The sequence below is a fragment of the Ochotona princeps genome, chromosome 13 (genome assembly GCF_030435755.1).
Source record: "Ochotona princeps isolate mOchPri1 chromosome 13, mOchPri1.hap1, whole genome shotgun sequence".
NCBI lineage: Eukaryota > Metazoa > Chordata > Mammalia > Lagomorpha > Ochotonidae > Ochotona > Ochotona princeps.
In genome coordinates this window covers 32,183,659-32,199,408 of record NC_080844.1, presented here as the reverse complement: position 1 = coordinate 32,199,408, position 15,750 = coordinate 32,183,659, and the positions used below count along the sequence as shown (strand labels likewise).

The following is a 15,750-nucleotide window of genomic DNA, read 5'->3' as shown; positions in this document are numbered from 1 at the left end:
TGGAGATCCAGCTTATTCCTGAGACATCAACCATCACAAAAGGTTTTCACTCTTTGAACTATTCACATTTTGTAGCAGAAAACAGAACAAAGTCCCACACACACCCCTCCTCTGTTCTTCCTACAACGTGTTCACAAACAGGAGCATTCAGAGTTTCAAAGAAAAACAGCTTTCTTTTTTAGCCTGGGATCTGATCACTTAACGAGAGTTCAGGGCATCAAATCCAAGTGGAAATTCCCAGGACTTCTATATCTTTCTATGAGGGGATGGATGCACTTGTCTATGACAAGTGTCTCTCTCCTGGGATTCCTGTGCCAGTCCATAACCCCAGGACACAGGTGGCAAGGAGGGTGAATGAGAAAGCGCAGGCAAAGAACAAGGAATGGGTAGGCTTCCTGAACAGAATGGTCCAGTTTCACAAACCATTCTCTACAGACAGCAGACACGTACACCCGAACTAGAAGAGAAAGGAGAAAAGTGGAGAATGGATTGGGGACATGGGATGGTACACAGAACAGCAGACTCGCTTGTGGACAGTTCCCACCTTCCTAACACTGGAAGGCATTAATCAAAAAGTTGCTGTTCAGAATTGTACTGAAAACTTATTTAAAAATAGGTCTGTAGTCATCTTAAAAATAAAAGGTTACTCCTCAAGTAAGAGGAGTAACAGGTTTTATCAGATACCAATACTTGAGGTATCTTAGAAGTGGATTTGAAAAATGGACTGGCAGAGAAGGAAAGGAGCAAGAGAAGAAGGAAAGAGAAGAAAGAGGAATCCAGAGTAAAACAGGAAAGGCAAGAAACTGGGAGGAACACATTTTGAAGCCCAGTCTTATCTATCCCAGCTGCCAAACAGAGCAGACCCGCCAAGGGGAAGAACTCTTGTCTGTGAGCACCTGAGAGTTGGCTTTAAACTTGCCCGTATTAGGAACAGCCAGCCAAGACAAGTGACACAGCTCATGGGCCCTAAAGCAGCAACCACGGAGACTGGGCCCATCAACCATCCTGCGCTCTCCCTGGGTCATCCTTGGGTATTACCTGGCATGGTACTACCAGCAGGCCTTATCAAGCAGGGGTGGCTGTTGTGACTCTCTTATTTGGGATGGACCTGCTCCAGGAGTGCACAAAACCAAACCCAAACCCAAACCAAAACCCAAACCCCTTGGAGTATAGAAAGACTTTGCTAGCAATAAGATGCAAGCAGGAAGGAACGGGAGACGAGTGAAGGAGAGCTGATAGATACTTGGGACTCCTTTCTGACACGGAGTTTAAAAACATCTGTACAAACGCGCTACATAAGAAAAATAGCAAGAAGGATTGTAATACCAAGACAGAAGACATTCCTCCCAGAGGAAAGAGGGGAAGGAGACCTCAGAATGGTGTCACAGGAAAATGCTACCAGAGTTGCACCAACTGTACTCTGTCCTAAAGGACAGACGTCAAGGGGAAATCTGCTCTTCTTGGTTATTTCCCCTGATGGTTTTCAAGATCCCAACCTAGCCTTCTCCTGCAGCGCTGAAGCACAGGCAGGATCCAGAGCCAGGAAGGAGACAGAGGCGAAGGAGCAAGGATAACGCAGGACCCACCAAATCCCTGTGTCCTTTCCCTGGACTTCTCAACAGGAAATTGTCGGTGGGCAGAAATTTGATTTGGGACAGATCTGAGTTGGACAGGTGGTTCTCAATTGAAAAGTGACCGAGGAAGCCAGTTCAACTGTTTCCATGATGGACTGCTTGGTTCTGTGAAAATAGTCTCAGGGCCTTCAATCTAACCTGTCTAAGTGGGAGGGGAAACAGGAAATGGAGGAGAAATGGTCAGAAGCTCATCATCCAATCATTTGGCACCTGGGAAGAAGAGGGTGAAAGCAGCAATGGGGACTGCTGGTACGGCCTCCTGGCTTCCACTGTGGATCTGTTCGGTCCAATCATGTACATGCAGGTCTCCATACGGCTGCTTTTCTGCTAATCCTTACTGGCGAGTTAGATGTCCATCTCAAACTGAGCATCATCCCCTAGACAGCACAAGAAAATGACAGGTTTAGCACAAAAGGGAAAAGCAGAGTTTCAACCACCAATCTCCCTTCACAAGAGTCACAAAATGACCCAGACTCATCCCATTCTCTGTTGCTTTGCTTTGGTTGTATTTTATAGTCTGTCCCTCTGTCCACAGGGTTACCAAGCAGCAACTCCTGGGAATTGTTTACTGCATTTCAGGTAAGCACATTCTTCTTGTGGTTTTGAACATATTACTCATTAAACAAATACTCATTTGAAATGAGAAGGCATAATGCTGATGCCCGCCCACAGGCCTCCACATGCAACTTCTGGGATGTACTTCAGGAGCTGGCCGTTTCCACCTAGCTGTTGTGTCAGAGACAGAGACAGAGAACTCCTGACTACAGATGTGTGTGGCAGGCGTATTCAGAAACATATTGGGAAACAAATCCCTCTGCATTTCCGCACATCATACAGAAGGACATTCTAGAAGGAACAGACCTAGTTCATGCAAGGGATGAGAATTTAGACTGTGAAATTTTATTTTGCTTGCCATATGTGTGCTACCCCTGTCCAATAAAGCTTAGGCCAGCAAGCCCTCAAGGCAGGGCTAAGGACTCCCCTTCTGAACTGACAATCCCCTGATCCCATCCACAGTAACTAGACGAGAGGGCTTCAATAAACTATTTGAGGAATAAAGGGGAACCTTAGAGATAACCAGTTATCCTCCCCCCCCCAAAAAAAACCCAAACCCAAACCCAAAACCAAACAACCAAACAAAAAAAAAAACAATATTTGTTTTTCCTTTTTAATAGACTCAATACAGTTCGTGGGTATAATTTTATGAATATGATATTCCCTTCCTCTCTTCTCAAAATTTTTTCAACTCTAACAAACTAACATTCAACTTCCCACAGCAACCCTCTTCATCTCTACTCTCTTACCAACTGCATGCTTCCGGTCATGATTGTTTAAGTTGTTCAAATTGTTTACTTCTACTTTGGAGTCTTCGATTAAGGTGCCAGGGCTTGTGACTCCTGGAATATTGGGCAGATGACAGGGCGGGGTCTGAGCCATTGGAGAATTGCGACGATCCAACAAAAACTTTCGATCATAAATGATTCGGGTTCCTGGAAAACAGGGTTGAAAACAATCTGAAACAAAGTAAAGGGCTAGCAGCATATTACCTAAGAAAGCATTTATTTTGGAATTATCCCTTCTTTCTCTTAATACTCTTTAAAAAAAAAAAAGATGACAAGTAGTTGAAAGGCAGAGAGAGACAGACAGGAGAAGGAAAGACAGGTATCTTCCTCACAGTTTCCTCTCCAAATGTCTACAAAGGCTACCTCCCAAAGGCTACGGCTGGCCCAGGAGGCTGAACTCAATCTTGTCTCTCCCATGGGCAGCAGGTGAGCTGTCACCTGCTACCTCCCAAAGTGCACTGTCAGGAGCTAGGACTCAGGAATTGAGTTGAAATGCCACGAATACTAAGCCTTAAGGAGATACTCTATCCCTGCTGCCAGAGAAGAGACTCCTGCCATCTGGAATCCCCTTTATTCTGCTCTGTCCATGAGACCCGTGCTTATCCTTTATGACTCAACATTGCTTCCTTTACAAAAGTCACCCCCTTATTGAGAACATCTTCTTATCTTATTCAAAACTTATCAGCCAGTATAGTCCTGTTTATCTATCTTCCCCTATGGACTTGGATTCCTTATACTAGGGATATGTCTGATTCATATCTGTGTCCTAACGTTATGATCTTCAAGAGGCCAGCATCATGTGTAGTAGCTTAAGCCTATTCCCGCAGTGCCAGCATCCCATTTAGGCACCAGTTCAGGTCCTGGCAGCTCTACTTCCAGTCCAGCTCCCTGCTAAAGTGCCTGGGCTCCTGCATCCACCAAGACAGATCTGGAAAAAGCTCCAAACAACTGACTTTGGACAGACTCAGCTCAGGCCTATGCAGCCATTTGGAGCGAAACAGCAAATGGAAGATCTTCCTGTCTCTCCCCTCCTCTCTGTAACTACTTTTCTGATAGGTAGGTAGGTAGGTAGATGATAGACAGATAGATAAATGAATAAATAAACCTAGAGGAAGGGCTGCTGCTCTCATTTTTGTCATATTCTCCCCAAGGTACTACTGAGTTAGGTAATACAAAAGAAAAGAGGAATTAAAAATAATAATAAAAAAAAAAAAAAAAAAAAGAAAAGAGGGCCCAGCTAGTGGCTAAAGTCCTTGCCTTGAACACGTCAGGAACCCATATGGGCGCCAGTTCTAACCCCCGCAGCTCCACTTCCCATCCAGCTTCCTGCTTATGGTCTGGGAAAGTAGTTAAGGATGGCCCAAAGCCTTGAGACCCTGCACCCATGTGGGAGACCTGGAAGCAGCTCCAGGCTCCTGGCTTCGGATCAGTGCAGTACCGGCCACTGTAATCACTTGGAGTGAATCATCGGAAGGAAGATTCTTCCCCTCTGTATATCTGACTTTGCAATTAAAAAAAAAAGAAATCTTCTTTAAAAAAAAGAAGGGGATGGGAGGGGAAGGGGAAGGGTTAGCCACAGGAAGATTCCTGGAAGGTGATCATTTATAGAAACCATTGACTGAAGAGGGTGACCAGAAGAGGGGAGTGGTAGTGTAGCATATGTGCCAAGTCCAGCTAGGAAACAAAAGGAAGTAGTAAGGCCAAAGTATCATGTCCATAATGGGTTTAAAGCCAAAGAAAACCTGGGCCCGGCACAGTGGCCCAGCAGCTAAAGATCTTGCCTTGAACGTGCAGGGATCCCATATGGGCGCCGGTTCTAATCCCAGCAGCTCCACTTCCCATCCAGCTCCCTGCTTGTGGCCTGGGAAAGCAGTTGAGGGTGGCCCAGAGCCTTGGTACCCTGCACCGGCATGGGAGACCTGGAAGAGGATTTGGGCTCCTGGCTTCGGATTGAGGATTTGGGCTCCTGGCTTCGGATCGGCACAGCACCAGTTGTTGCGGCTCACTTGGGGAGTGAATCATCAGACGGAAGATATTTCTCTCTGCCTCTCCTCCTCTCTCTATATCGGACTTTGTAATAAAAATAAACAAATCTTAAAAAAAAATAAATTTGAAATTCACACACAAAGGTAGAGTCAACAAAGAATTACTGGGAAATTCACTGGGAACACTTCCCATCCCAGTCAGGCCTCACAGTTTTGGGGGCTAGAAGTGAAGGGGCCAGGTGGATGATTCCTGAAGAGGACTCTCTTCTTGCTCACAGGAGATGCCCTATCTCTTCCCCCAGATGTGGGTGTGTATACAGAATCTATTATTCCAAAAGTATCAACCCTACCGGGAGGGCTACAACCCTCACCTACATCTAAACATAAGCAATTAGCAAGGGTCCCACCTCCTAACACCATCACATTGGGATTTAAGGGCTTCAACATTTTAATTTGGGGAAATAAAATTTAGTCCTGAACAAACCCTTTACAAACACTGTAACCTCATGTATCCAATCTGTCGGGTTTTGAAGTCGACAATCTGTTCCCTGAACATATGTAAAGTAAGTGCAATCCGGATGAGAAGGGCCGGATGGCTTTCCGAAGGAAGTGTCAGCAATGCAGTCTGCACATGTGCTGTGTGCCCACCTTCAGCTCAGGTTTGGCCAGGCTTCAGAAGGGTGAGCTTCCCAGTGAGATGTTCTTACCAACATTAACTTAGACGTAAGAACAGCTTTTCCTCATTTCTGCAGCAAGCCAAACCTGTAAACTTGGGATAAAGCAGTGAAAAAAGCATAGAACAGAAGTAATAACATATGGATTATGTGTACTGAAACAAGGAGGACAATTGCATTAGAGACTGTTTAAATTTGAGTATGAGAAGCTGAAGATTCACTGTACTCTACCAGAATCAATAAAAAAAAAATTTAGTTTGATAAAATTCATTTACAACTCATCCATTTTAAAGGGTGTAATCCAATACTTTTTAGTTAATTCACAGAACTGTGTACCCATCATCATAATTTTGCAACACTTTGATTACTCATACAAAGAACCCTACCTCCTCCTGGCCCCACAGTCCTAAGCAATGACTAATGCACTCCTGTCTCTATAATCTGCCTATTCTGGGCATACCATGTACATGGAATCGTACAATACACAGTCTTTTATGACTATTTCTTTCACCTACATACACGTCTATGTAGCAGCGATTAGTACCTCATTTCTTTTTGCAAAGTATTTCCTTGAATATATCACACTGTGCTGTCTCTATGACTCTGCCTTTCAAAAAATTAAATGATCTTAAAAAGACAACGTTGAGAGTAACAGTCCATAGCCCAGTGTGACTGCCTAGTGGTTAAATCCCTCACCGTGCACATGCTGGGATCCCATATGAGCGTCAGTTCTAATCAGAGCAGCCCAGCTTCCCATCCAGCTCCCTGCTTGTGGCCTGGGAAAGCAGTCAAGGACGGGCCAAAGCCTTGGGATCCTGCACATGTGTGGGAGACCTAGAGGAGGCTCCTGGATCCAGACTGGCTCAGCTCCAGCTGTTGTGGCCACTTGTGGGGAGTGGGGTGGGTTTGAGTCAACGGTCGGAAGTTTTTCCTCTCTGTATATGTGACCTTCCAATAAAAATAAGTCCTCAAAAAAAAAGTGACTGTCTAATTTTTCTCTACTTCAAAACAAAAAGGAATCTTTTTTTTTTAAAGATTTATTCATTTTATTACAGCCAGATAGACACAGAGGAGGAGAGACAGAGAGGGAGATCTTCCATCCGATGATTCACTCCCCAAGTGAGCCACAACGGGCCGATGCGCGCCGATCCGAAGCCGGGAGCCTGGAACCTCTTCCAGGTCTCCCATGCGGGTGCGGGGTCCCAATGCATTGGACCATCCTCAACTGCTTTCCCAGGCCACAAGCAGGGAGCTGGATGGGAAGTGGAGCTGCCGGGATTAGAACCGTTGGCCATATGGGATCCCGGGGCTTTCAAGGCGAGGACTTTAGCCGCTAGGCCACGCTGCCGGGCCCCAAAAAGGAATCTTTAAATCTAGGTTAACAGATACATTTGTTCATCCCTTAAAAGCCAAATACTAGGACAAATTTAATACTCTGAATCCAGCATTTTCTAGACACTGACATTAACAGGATAACGTGGATGTAAATCCAAGCTCTTTAGATGAAAAGGAAGCAGGGAAGAAAGAGGGATTTTTTGATCTAAAATCCAGCAACTTGCCAATGAGAAGGAAAAAAAAGGGGTGGGGGAGAAAATCAACAAAAAGGCCAACAACTGCAGCTCAAAACCAAGACGGCAGGACAGAAACAAGGCTCCTCAAGCTTTAGGGCCTCTGCTTAACACCAAGTAGCTTATTTTATTTTATTTATTTATTTTTTTTTTAAAAGATTTATTCATTTTATCACAGTCAGAAATACAGAGAGGAGGAGAGACAGAGAGGAAGATCTTCCGTCCGATGATTCACTCCCCAAGTGAGCCGCAACGGGCAGGTGCGCGCCGATCCGAAGCCAGGAACCTGGAACCTCTTCCGGGTCTCCCACGCGGGTGCAGGGTCCCAAAGCCTTGGGCCGTCCTCAACTGCTTTCCCAGGCCACAAGCAGGGAGCTGGATGGGAAGTGGGGCTGCCGGGATTAGAACCAGCGCCCATATGGGATCCCGGGGCATTCAAGGCAAGGATTTTAGCCGCTAGGCCATGCCGCCGGGCCCTATTTTATTTATTTTTAAGATTTATTTATTGTTACTGGAAAGTCAGATATATGAGCGGAGGAGAGACAGAGAGGAAGGTCTTCCATCTGTTTATTCAATCCCAAGTGGCCCCAGAGGCCGGAACTCAGCTGATCTGAAGCCAGGAGCCAGAAGCTTCTTCTGGGTCTCCCATATGGGTGCAGGGTCCCGTGCAGGGTCACAAGGTTTTGGGACATCCTCGACTGCTTTCCCATTTCACAAGCAGGGAGCTGGATGGAAAGTGGGGCTGCCAGGATTAGAACTGGTGCCCATATGGGAGCCTGGTGTGTGCAAGGTAAGGACTTTAGCCGCTAGGCTACCACATTGGGCCCCTGAAGTAGCTTTTTAAAAATAATAATCTATGCATCAAGTACATACACCTAGTAAATGAAGTGTTGAAATACAGCTAAATAGAGGAGGCCTAAGGCAGCTGTTCCTACACTCCTTTGTAAAATTCTGCTTAATTAAGGCTGCTTCTAGAATTAGAATTAAACATTCTCTTACGGAATTAGCTTGGGAAAAGCATTAAGGAACTTGTCCAAATTGCAGAACTTGAACAAGCTGGTGACAAAACCCTCCAAGAAGACTGAGCTGAACCTGCACTCCCGCACAGAGGGAGCAGGTGGAGTTGAAGATTCCTCATGGGATGCTACCCATCCAAGAGAAAACTTTCTGTGAAAACTAGCAGTTACATATCCCGGGCTAGGCACACTGCCGGGAAGGGATGGAACCAAGCACTCAGTGACAGCACAGAAGGGGAAATGCTTGTTGAGCAGGAAGTCAGCAGTGTCAGCCACATTTAAATGCACCTCAACCTTACACACATACACAGACAAGCTGGGAGATCAGGAGGTAGAAGTACACAGTCAGTCACGTCTCAATGTCAAGGATCCTGAGAAAGGCACAGTCATAGTTGCAGCATAACAAGGGCACTTCCACAAACCTAAGTGGTCTGGGCTAATCACAGCCATGACCTCTTGAAGCATAGTGAAGGTGTGCAGCTGCTACCAGTGAATACGCAGATCACTACAGTTGACTCTGATAAGGAGAAGCGCACTTGACAACAATGAACAGTATGGCACAGGATCTACATACTCTAGTAACACACTGTTGATTTTCAAGAGTGATATGCCAGGCCTCACTGCACATGCTGCTTTCACAGGCTGCCAGCACAGTTTGGTCACACCATCATTGCAACCAACAAGACACTGCCAAGTCTATGACATCTCTAGGTGACAGGAACTCTGCAGCTCTTACAGGCCTGCCATTCTGTATGCCATCTGCGGCCTGAACTGGGAGAGAAAATGACATATAGCAACTCAATCGTTATTTCTCCTTGTAGGAAACTGTTAATATACATAATTGACAACTAATTCTAGGGCATTAAATGCTGTTATTTAGAAACTCAGAGGTAGAGACTACAAAAACAGGATGGTGGAAGGGGGAGAAGAGACCCCAGTGCCAACTAAATTGTATCAAAAAACAATAATATATACACATATATCTAAAAAAAAAAAGAACAGGCTAAAAGCTTAAAATGGTTTTTCTGGACAGCAGAAATGGAATCAGAAGGAAAGGGAAAGAAGTATCATTTTTTGTTCTTAGCCTAATACCAGGTAACAAACTTTTACTTTCACAGGTATTGAATTAAGTTCAAAACAAAACAAAACAAAACCGCATCGGGGCCCAGAGCAGTAGCCTAGTGACTCTAAATCCTCGCCTTGCACACCCGGGATCCCATATGAGCACTGGTTCTAATCCCAGCAACCCTGCTTCCCATCCAGCTCCCTGCTTGTGGCCTGGGAGGGCAGTTGAGGACGGCCCAAAGCCTTGGGACCCTGCACTCACATTGGAGACTCCGAATGTGAGGCTCCGAATGTCAGACCCTGAAGAGGCTCAAGGCTCCTGGCTTCAGATCGGCTCAGCTTCAGCAATTGCAACCGCTTGGGGAGTGAATCAACAGACAAAAGATCTTCCCCTCTGTCTCTCCTCCTTTCTGTATATCTGACTTTACAATAAAAATAAAATAAGTCTTAAACAAACAACAACAAAAGAGTAAGACAGACAAACACCTAGCTGCACATGGGCTGGACAGCTAGCCGCTGGGTACTGAGGAACACGAAGGTTTGAAGCAGCTTGTATAAATCACAAATGGACAAATGTGAAAACAGCTGCCTGAGCTCTTACCCACTGTGAGCCTTAAGTGACTTCTATTATAGTCAAGAGTAGCAGCAAGCCTTTAAACATTAATTTGATCCCATTAATTTGGGAAGCAAGAAAAAGTTCTGGCTTCTTGGCAACAAGTTGCCTTCCTTCTCAAATCTTCCTTTCTAACCACATGAACAAACTTTCTCCATTGTAACTTTACCCTACCTGACCTGCAAATATGTAGACACACTGTCAAACGTACACAGTAATTTCAGGATCCCACCTATACACCTGTCTTTAAGACTGTGATCCTCAAAACCTCTCTGCCAATAACCTTGGTGGTGTCAGGTTACAGGATCATCACCTTCCTCCTCCAATCTCAGGCCACAGGTCTCAGGAAAGCAGAGGGGAGCAGCACACAGGCCTGCCACAGGAGCTCCAGCAGGCCTCAGAAGCTGTCTGACTTAGGGCAGACAGAGGTGCAGGTTCCACAGAGGGCACTGACTTGAGGATGGAGAACGTGATCTTGCCCAGATGCAGAATTCAAACCCTTGGGGCCCACAGCTCCAGCGCCAATCTCAGCTGCCCCACTTCTGATTCAGCTCTCTGTTGATGTGCCTGGAAAGCAGTGCAAGATGGCCCAAGTTCCTGGGACACTGTCTTCTATGTGGGAGATCCAGAAGAAGCTCCTGGCTTCCACTTGGCCCAGGTTCAGTTCTAGTCACTGCGGCTACCTGGGGAGTGAATGAGGATGGAAGCTGTCTCTCTGTCAGCGTTTCAAATACATAAATCTTAACAACACACCAGCATTAAAGCCTTCGCCAGCAAAGTACACCCAGTTTAAGAACAAAAAGGACATCTTTTTCAATATATACTTTGGAAACTCATGAATACAAGACAATAACTGAATATCCCATGGAATGATCACCTGTGCTGTGATAAGTAAATGTCATTGCTCTACCACAGAGCAAAATGATTTTACACCCTTCATTACCTTGGCCATGTACTTTCTGCACACAATAATGAAATCCTTTGGCTGTTAACTAAAGTTAAAGACTTAATAAATACATTGGTTGGTTCAGAAGTTGTTGTCCTGGAATAAATTCCACCCAAGAACACCAAACAGCAAACAATATGGTCAGCAGCTGACCTTCCTTCCCCATGTCTGAAGGCAGACTCGACTCTGGATCCTTCCCACCCCCCCGCCCCGGGAGGAAGCAGATGGCACAGCAGCACCTCCTCGCTCCTTGGCAGAGCTCACACTAAGCGCATCATTTTGCTGCCTTCCTGTCTTCTCCTTTACTTCCAGACCCTTCTGATGGCCTTCAGGTCAATCTGCCCCAGTGGGCCAGTCCCAGCAGCTACCCAGCAGGTGAGGAAGAGCCACGGCATCATCTCAGATCTTATCATGGCAAAAAGCATTTCCCAGGGCTGATGAGGATGTTACACAGAGAAAAGGCAAGAGGCTTCTGTGACTGTACTGACTGCCCAGCACACAACCCTCCTAGGAGACCCGATTCAGCTCCCAGAAAGCACAACCACTTTAGCCAGAGGCAGGAAAATGTCTGAATGTTGAAAAGTATCTTAAGATAGCAGAGGATAAGATCGGAATAATACTCAACGTACTAAATTTAAGGCAACCCACTGACACTAATTAGCTGTAGGATACTTTACAAGGACTTAATTTTTTGGGTCTCGGTTTCTCTCAGGCATAAAATGAACCCATTAGATTCCTTCCCTACTAACTTTACCGTCCACTAGAGCTGGAAGTAGCTTCTCAATGGAGGACTCAAATATCCCCATTCCTCCACAGAAAGATAAAAAATATAAAGTGGGCCTGATGCAGTGGTGTAGCAACAAAAGTCCTTGCCTTGCATGTGCTGGCATCCCATTTGGGGATTTGCCCCACTTCCCCTCCAACCCCCTGCTTGTGGCCTGGGAAAGCAGTGGAGGACAGCCCAAAGCCTTGGGACCCTGCACCCATGTGAGAGACCTGGAAGAAGTTCCTGGCTTTGGATTGGCTCAGCTCCAGCGGTTATAGCTACTTGGGGAGTGAACCAGCGAATGAAAGATCTTCCTCTCTGTCTCTCCTCTTCTGTGTCTCTGCCTTCCCAATAAAAAGAAATAAATCTTTAAAAAACATCTGAAATATATATATATATATATATACACATATACACACACACACACACACACACATATATATGTATATATAGAAAAACATAAGGACAGTTATCTACCTTAAAAGTCCTCAACAAAAAAATTTTTCGTAGTAAAGAAACCAAGGACATTCCACCAGGTTGTTTTCCACCATCACTTACTTCCCACACTCAGGAAGGTGCTGCAGAGGCACCTACACACAGGGTGGCAAGGATAAAGGGGAGAAATCTTCAGTTCACTATGTTGTGGATGTCCCTGCCCAGTCTGCTCACAAGGGGACTGAGCACAACTCTTACCCTCGAATGCTCGGCTGGGTGTGACACCCAAGGAGTTTGAAGCAAGAATTGTTAATTCTCTCTCTCATAGCTGAACAGAGATTTCCAATACAAATGTACTCGCTCATTTTCCCAATTGTCTCCAAGTCTGAAATACATAAGCCAGTATTTGATTCTTTGTAATCCCAGAACTATAAATCTTAACTTTTGCTTCTCTTTTCCTTCCCAAATCAGAATCTTAAGCCCATTTGGATAAGAAACTGTATTTCTTATTAAGTACTAAAGGGCAAAAAAGGCCTGGATGGCAAAGAAGTCAGTAAGTACTTAGCACGACAGTGCTCACTGCCTAAATCCTTACCTTGCATGCACGAAGATCCCATGAGCGCTGGTTCATGTCCTGACTGCTCCACTTCCCATCCAACTCCTTGCTGGTGACTTAGGACACACTAAAGCCTTTGGACCCTGCACCCATTTGGGAGACCTTAAAAAAAAAGCTCCTGATTTAGGATTGGCTCAGCTCCAGCCACTGGAGCCACTTACGGAGCGAGCCAGCAGATGGATGTCTTTCTGTAATCTGTATTTCCAATAAAAATAAATTTAAAAATTCATGAGTCAAGAAAATGAGTATTTAAATATAAAACTGAAGAATAGGAGAAGCGATTTGATGGCCAGTTAATGGGGATGTGTGTGTTGCGGGGAGGGACAAGCATTTGAGCCACTGTTCCAGACGAAGAGTTGGGTTTCTATCCTGAAAGCAAAGCCTAAAGGATTATGCCTTTATTTATTCAGTTAGTTAGTTATTTTTTATTGCAAAAGTCATATATACAGATAGGAGGAGAGACAGAGAGGAAGATCTTCCGTCCGATGATTCACTCCCCAAGTGACTGCAATGACATGAGCTGCGCCGATCTGAAGCCAGGAGCCCAGTTCCTCTTTTGGGTCTCCCACATGGGTGCAGGATCCCAAGGCTCTGGGCCATACTCAACTGCTTTCCCAGGCCACAAGCAGGGAGCTGGATGGGAAGTGGAGCTGCTGAGACCAGAACCGGCACCCATATGGGATCCCAACGTGTTCAAGGCGAGGACTTTAGCTGTTAGGCCACCACGCTGGGCCGATTATGCCTTTATTTTAAAAGCATGGCAGTTCGCCCTCTGTGGTGATTCCTTGGGGGAATACTGATGCACTCATAGCTCAATGTCTAGCTCCCTCCCCTGAATGACTAAGCGCAGTTGTTCCTGGGACTCCTTGGACTGCTGGGAGCACAGGCATTTGCAAACCAACACCACAAAGAAGTCTGAAAGGCCCTTGGAAAGCCAGGTCTGTTTCCTTAAACGCTATCAGTCCAATCATGGTCAGGACCCCATCCCCCCCTGGAGCCGACTCTGGGCAACTTAAAAGCACATTCAAGCACAGGTCTGGCTGCGAGGGTGCTAAGTCCCTCCCTGAGAAAAGCCTTGTTTCCTTAAATCCAGCTCTGCACACACAACCATGCACTTTTAGCGAGGTCATGGTCGAGTCTCCCGAGACCCCCACCCTTCCCCTCCAGTGGCCCGGTTGGATTCCTCTGCAAAAGCTTCCTGCTAGATTTTTATCCGTTGGCGTTGGGTACTCTGCAGGCCTCGCTATTGTGCAATCGATTAAAGGCCGGCCCAGGCCTGGCTGCACCGGATTGGCTGCAGTGCAAGTCGTGGGCCCAGCCCACAGGAAGGAGGCTAGGGAGCCTGCCCCTGGCAGGAGCTGCCAGCGATGTTCCCACCCTCCAGTGAGAGGCCATCCCATCACCCATAGAAGGCAAAGTTCTCAAGTTCCAACAACGGAGGCCTAGTGGCCTTCAGAACAGGCTCCTAAAAAAAAAAAGACCTTGCCCATCCTCGCCCCTCCGAGAACAGACAACCTTTGAGCCCCCCTTTCCCGTGACCAATTCAAGCACACCTGGCACCTTCCTCCAGGGTTACAGTAAACAGTTCCTAACTACTCCGGAAAGCAATGCCCACAACCTCCCTCATGATCAAGCAGCCCACCCAGCCCGACAATGCCCCCTCCGGGGAAGCTAACATAGGCACGGCCAACCAATCTCCACACCACCCCCCCCATTCCCTGAAGCTGCCAGTGTTTGGCCACCTCACCTCCTTTGGCTCCGCTACCACTAAAGCCTTATTTTACCCCGTCTGTCCGGCCTGAGGACTGCCCCCCCCCCCGCCAGTAAACAATGGTGTCAAAGCAGGCTGACATTGGGCGAGGCTTCCACACCTGGCAAGGGAGCCTCCTCCCGGGGTTCTCAAAGCAGCACAACAAACTATCCTAAGATCCCGGGAACTCCAAACCTTCCCCTCCCGCTCCCCGCTCCGCGCCGATGATCCCACTCCAAAAAAGGCCCCGCGGACACACAACTCCAATAATCAAGGCTGACTGTGTAACGCGCGCAATCCGCTGCCACTGAAGACCAGATCACGCGCAGCAGGGGCCCGAACTCCGCGGCGGAGGGCGAGCGAAAACCGGGTCGAGTGCGCATTCCAACGGCCGCGTAGCCCAAAGGGCTCGCTCACCCTCCGTGCCCCTCAAGGGCTCGCCCGTCTTCCGCGCGCCCCAAGGGCTCGCCCGTCCTCCGCGCCACTATGGGGGCTGCTCGCTTTCGGCGTCCCTCAAGGGCTCGCCCGTCCTCCGCGTCCCCCCAAGGGCTCGCCCGCTCTCCGCGCCCCCGAAGGGCGCGCCGGGTAGGACTGGCTCACGGGGCCGGGTAGGACTGGCTCACCTCCCGGCGTGGTGGAGAAGAGAGTCCCTCCGGGCGTGGTGCAATAGTCATGAGGTAGCTGCGCGGCGTCGCTGATGGGCACGGTGCGCGTGGGGATGGCACGGCTCTGGCTGGGCTGATGGCCGCTGCCGGCGGACGAGGACATGGCTGTGGGCGCGAGCTCTTGGCTTTGTCCGACGGGCGGACGGGCGGCGGCGGCGGCGGCGGCTCCGCTGGCGGACGGAAGGCCGCGCTCTGCTCGCTCCTCGCTCGCTCCCTCTCGCTCCTCGTCCCTCCCGCTCCCGCCGCCGCCGCCGCCGCCGCCCGATCCTCCGGCCTCCGCCAGCAGCCTCAGCAGCGGGAGAAGCGGCAGCGGCGACGACGACGACGACCGGAAGCGGGCGAAGGCGGGAGCCAGAGGGAGTTCGGGAAAAGGGACGACCGGAAGTCACGCGGCGGGCGGGCCTTCCGACCAAGGGCGGGGCTTCTGCTAGGGGTGGGTCCTCCGCTCAGGGGGCGGGGCCTCTGTTCGGGGGGCGGGGTCTTCCCCGGGTGGGCGGAAGAGGGTGATGAAGGGGAAAAGCTAGGCGTGGCTGGCGGTGTTGTGGATCCGTAGGCCTTAAGCTAACTTCAATACCTATTCCTTCTAACCGTGATTTTCACTCCTGATTGTTCATTATGAAACACAAGCTGTGCATGCACTATATAGCTTTTAATAATTCAACAGAGCAGAAATT

The 15,750-nt window shown here is 47.9% G+C and overlaps 1 protein-coding gene across 1 annotated transcript; it reads right to left on the bottom strand.

The window, feature by feature from the left end:
- Window positions 1-1,167: 1,167 nt before the first annotated feature.
- On the bottom strand, window positions 1,168-15,407 carry EIF4EBP2 (eukaryotic translation initiation factor 4E binding protein 2). The gene is made up of 3 exons (XM_004583452.3): window positions 15,035-15,407; window positions 2,939-3,124; window positions 1,168-2,011 (listed from the first exon to the last, which is right to left on the bottom strand). The coding sequence occupies exons 1-3, from the start codon at window positions 15,177-15,179 to the stop codon at window positions 1,980-1,982; spliced, it is 363 nt and encodes a 120-aa protein (XP_004583509.1). The 5' UTR covers window positions 15,180-15,407; the 3' UTR covers window positions 1,168-1,979.
- Between the last annotated feature and the right edge of the window lie 343 nt (window positions 15,408-15,750).

Excerpts from the sequence above, each read along its gene's own strand:
- EIF4EBP2 (XM_004583452.3), bottom strand. The coding sequence starts at position 15,179 with ATGTCCTCGTCCGCCGGCAGCGGCCATCAGCCCAGCCAGAGCCGTGCC. Across the intron at positions 3,125-15,034 it reads CTTCTCCACCACGCCGGGAG|GAACCCGAATCATTTATGAT; the intron begins GTGAGCCAGTCC and ends CCTGTTTTCCAG. Across the intron at positions 2,012-2,938 it reads TGACCGGAAGCATGCAGTTG|GGGATGATGCTCAGTTTGAG; the intron begins GTAAGAGAGTAG and ends TGTGCTGTCTAG.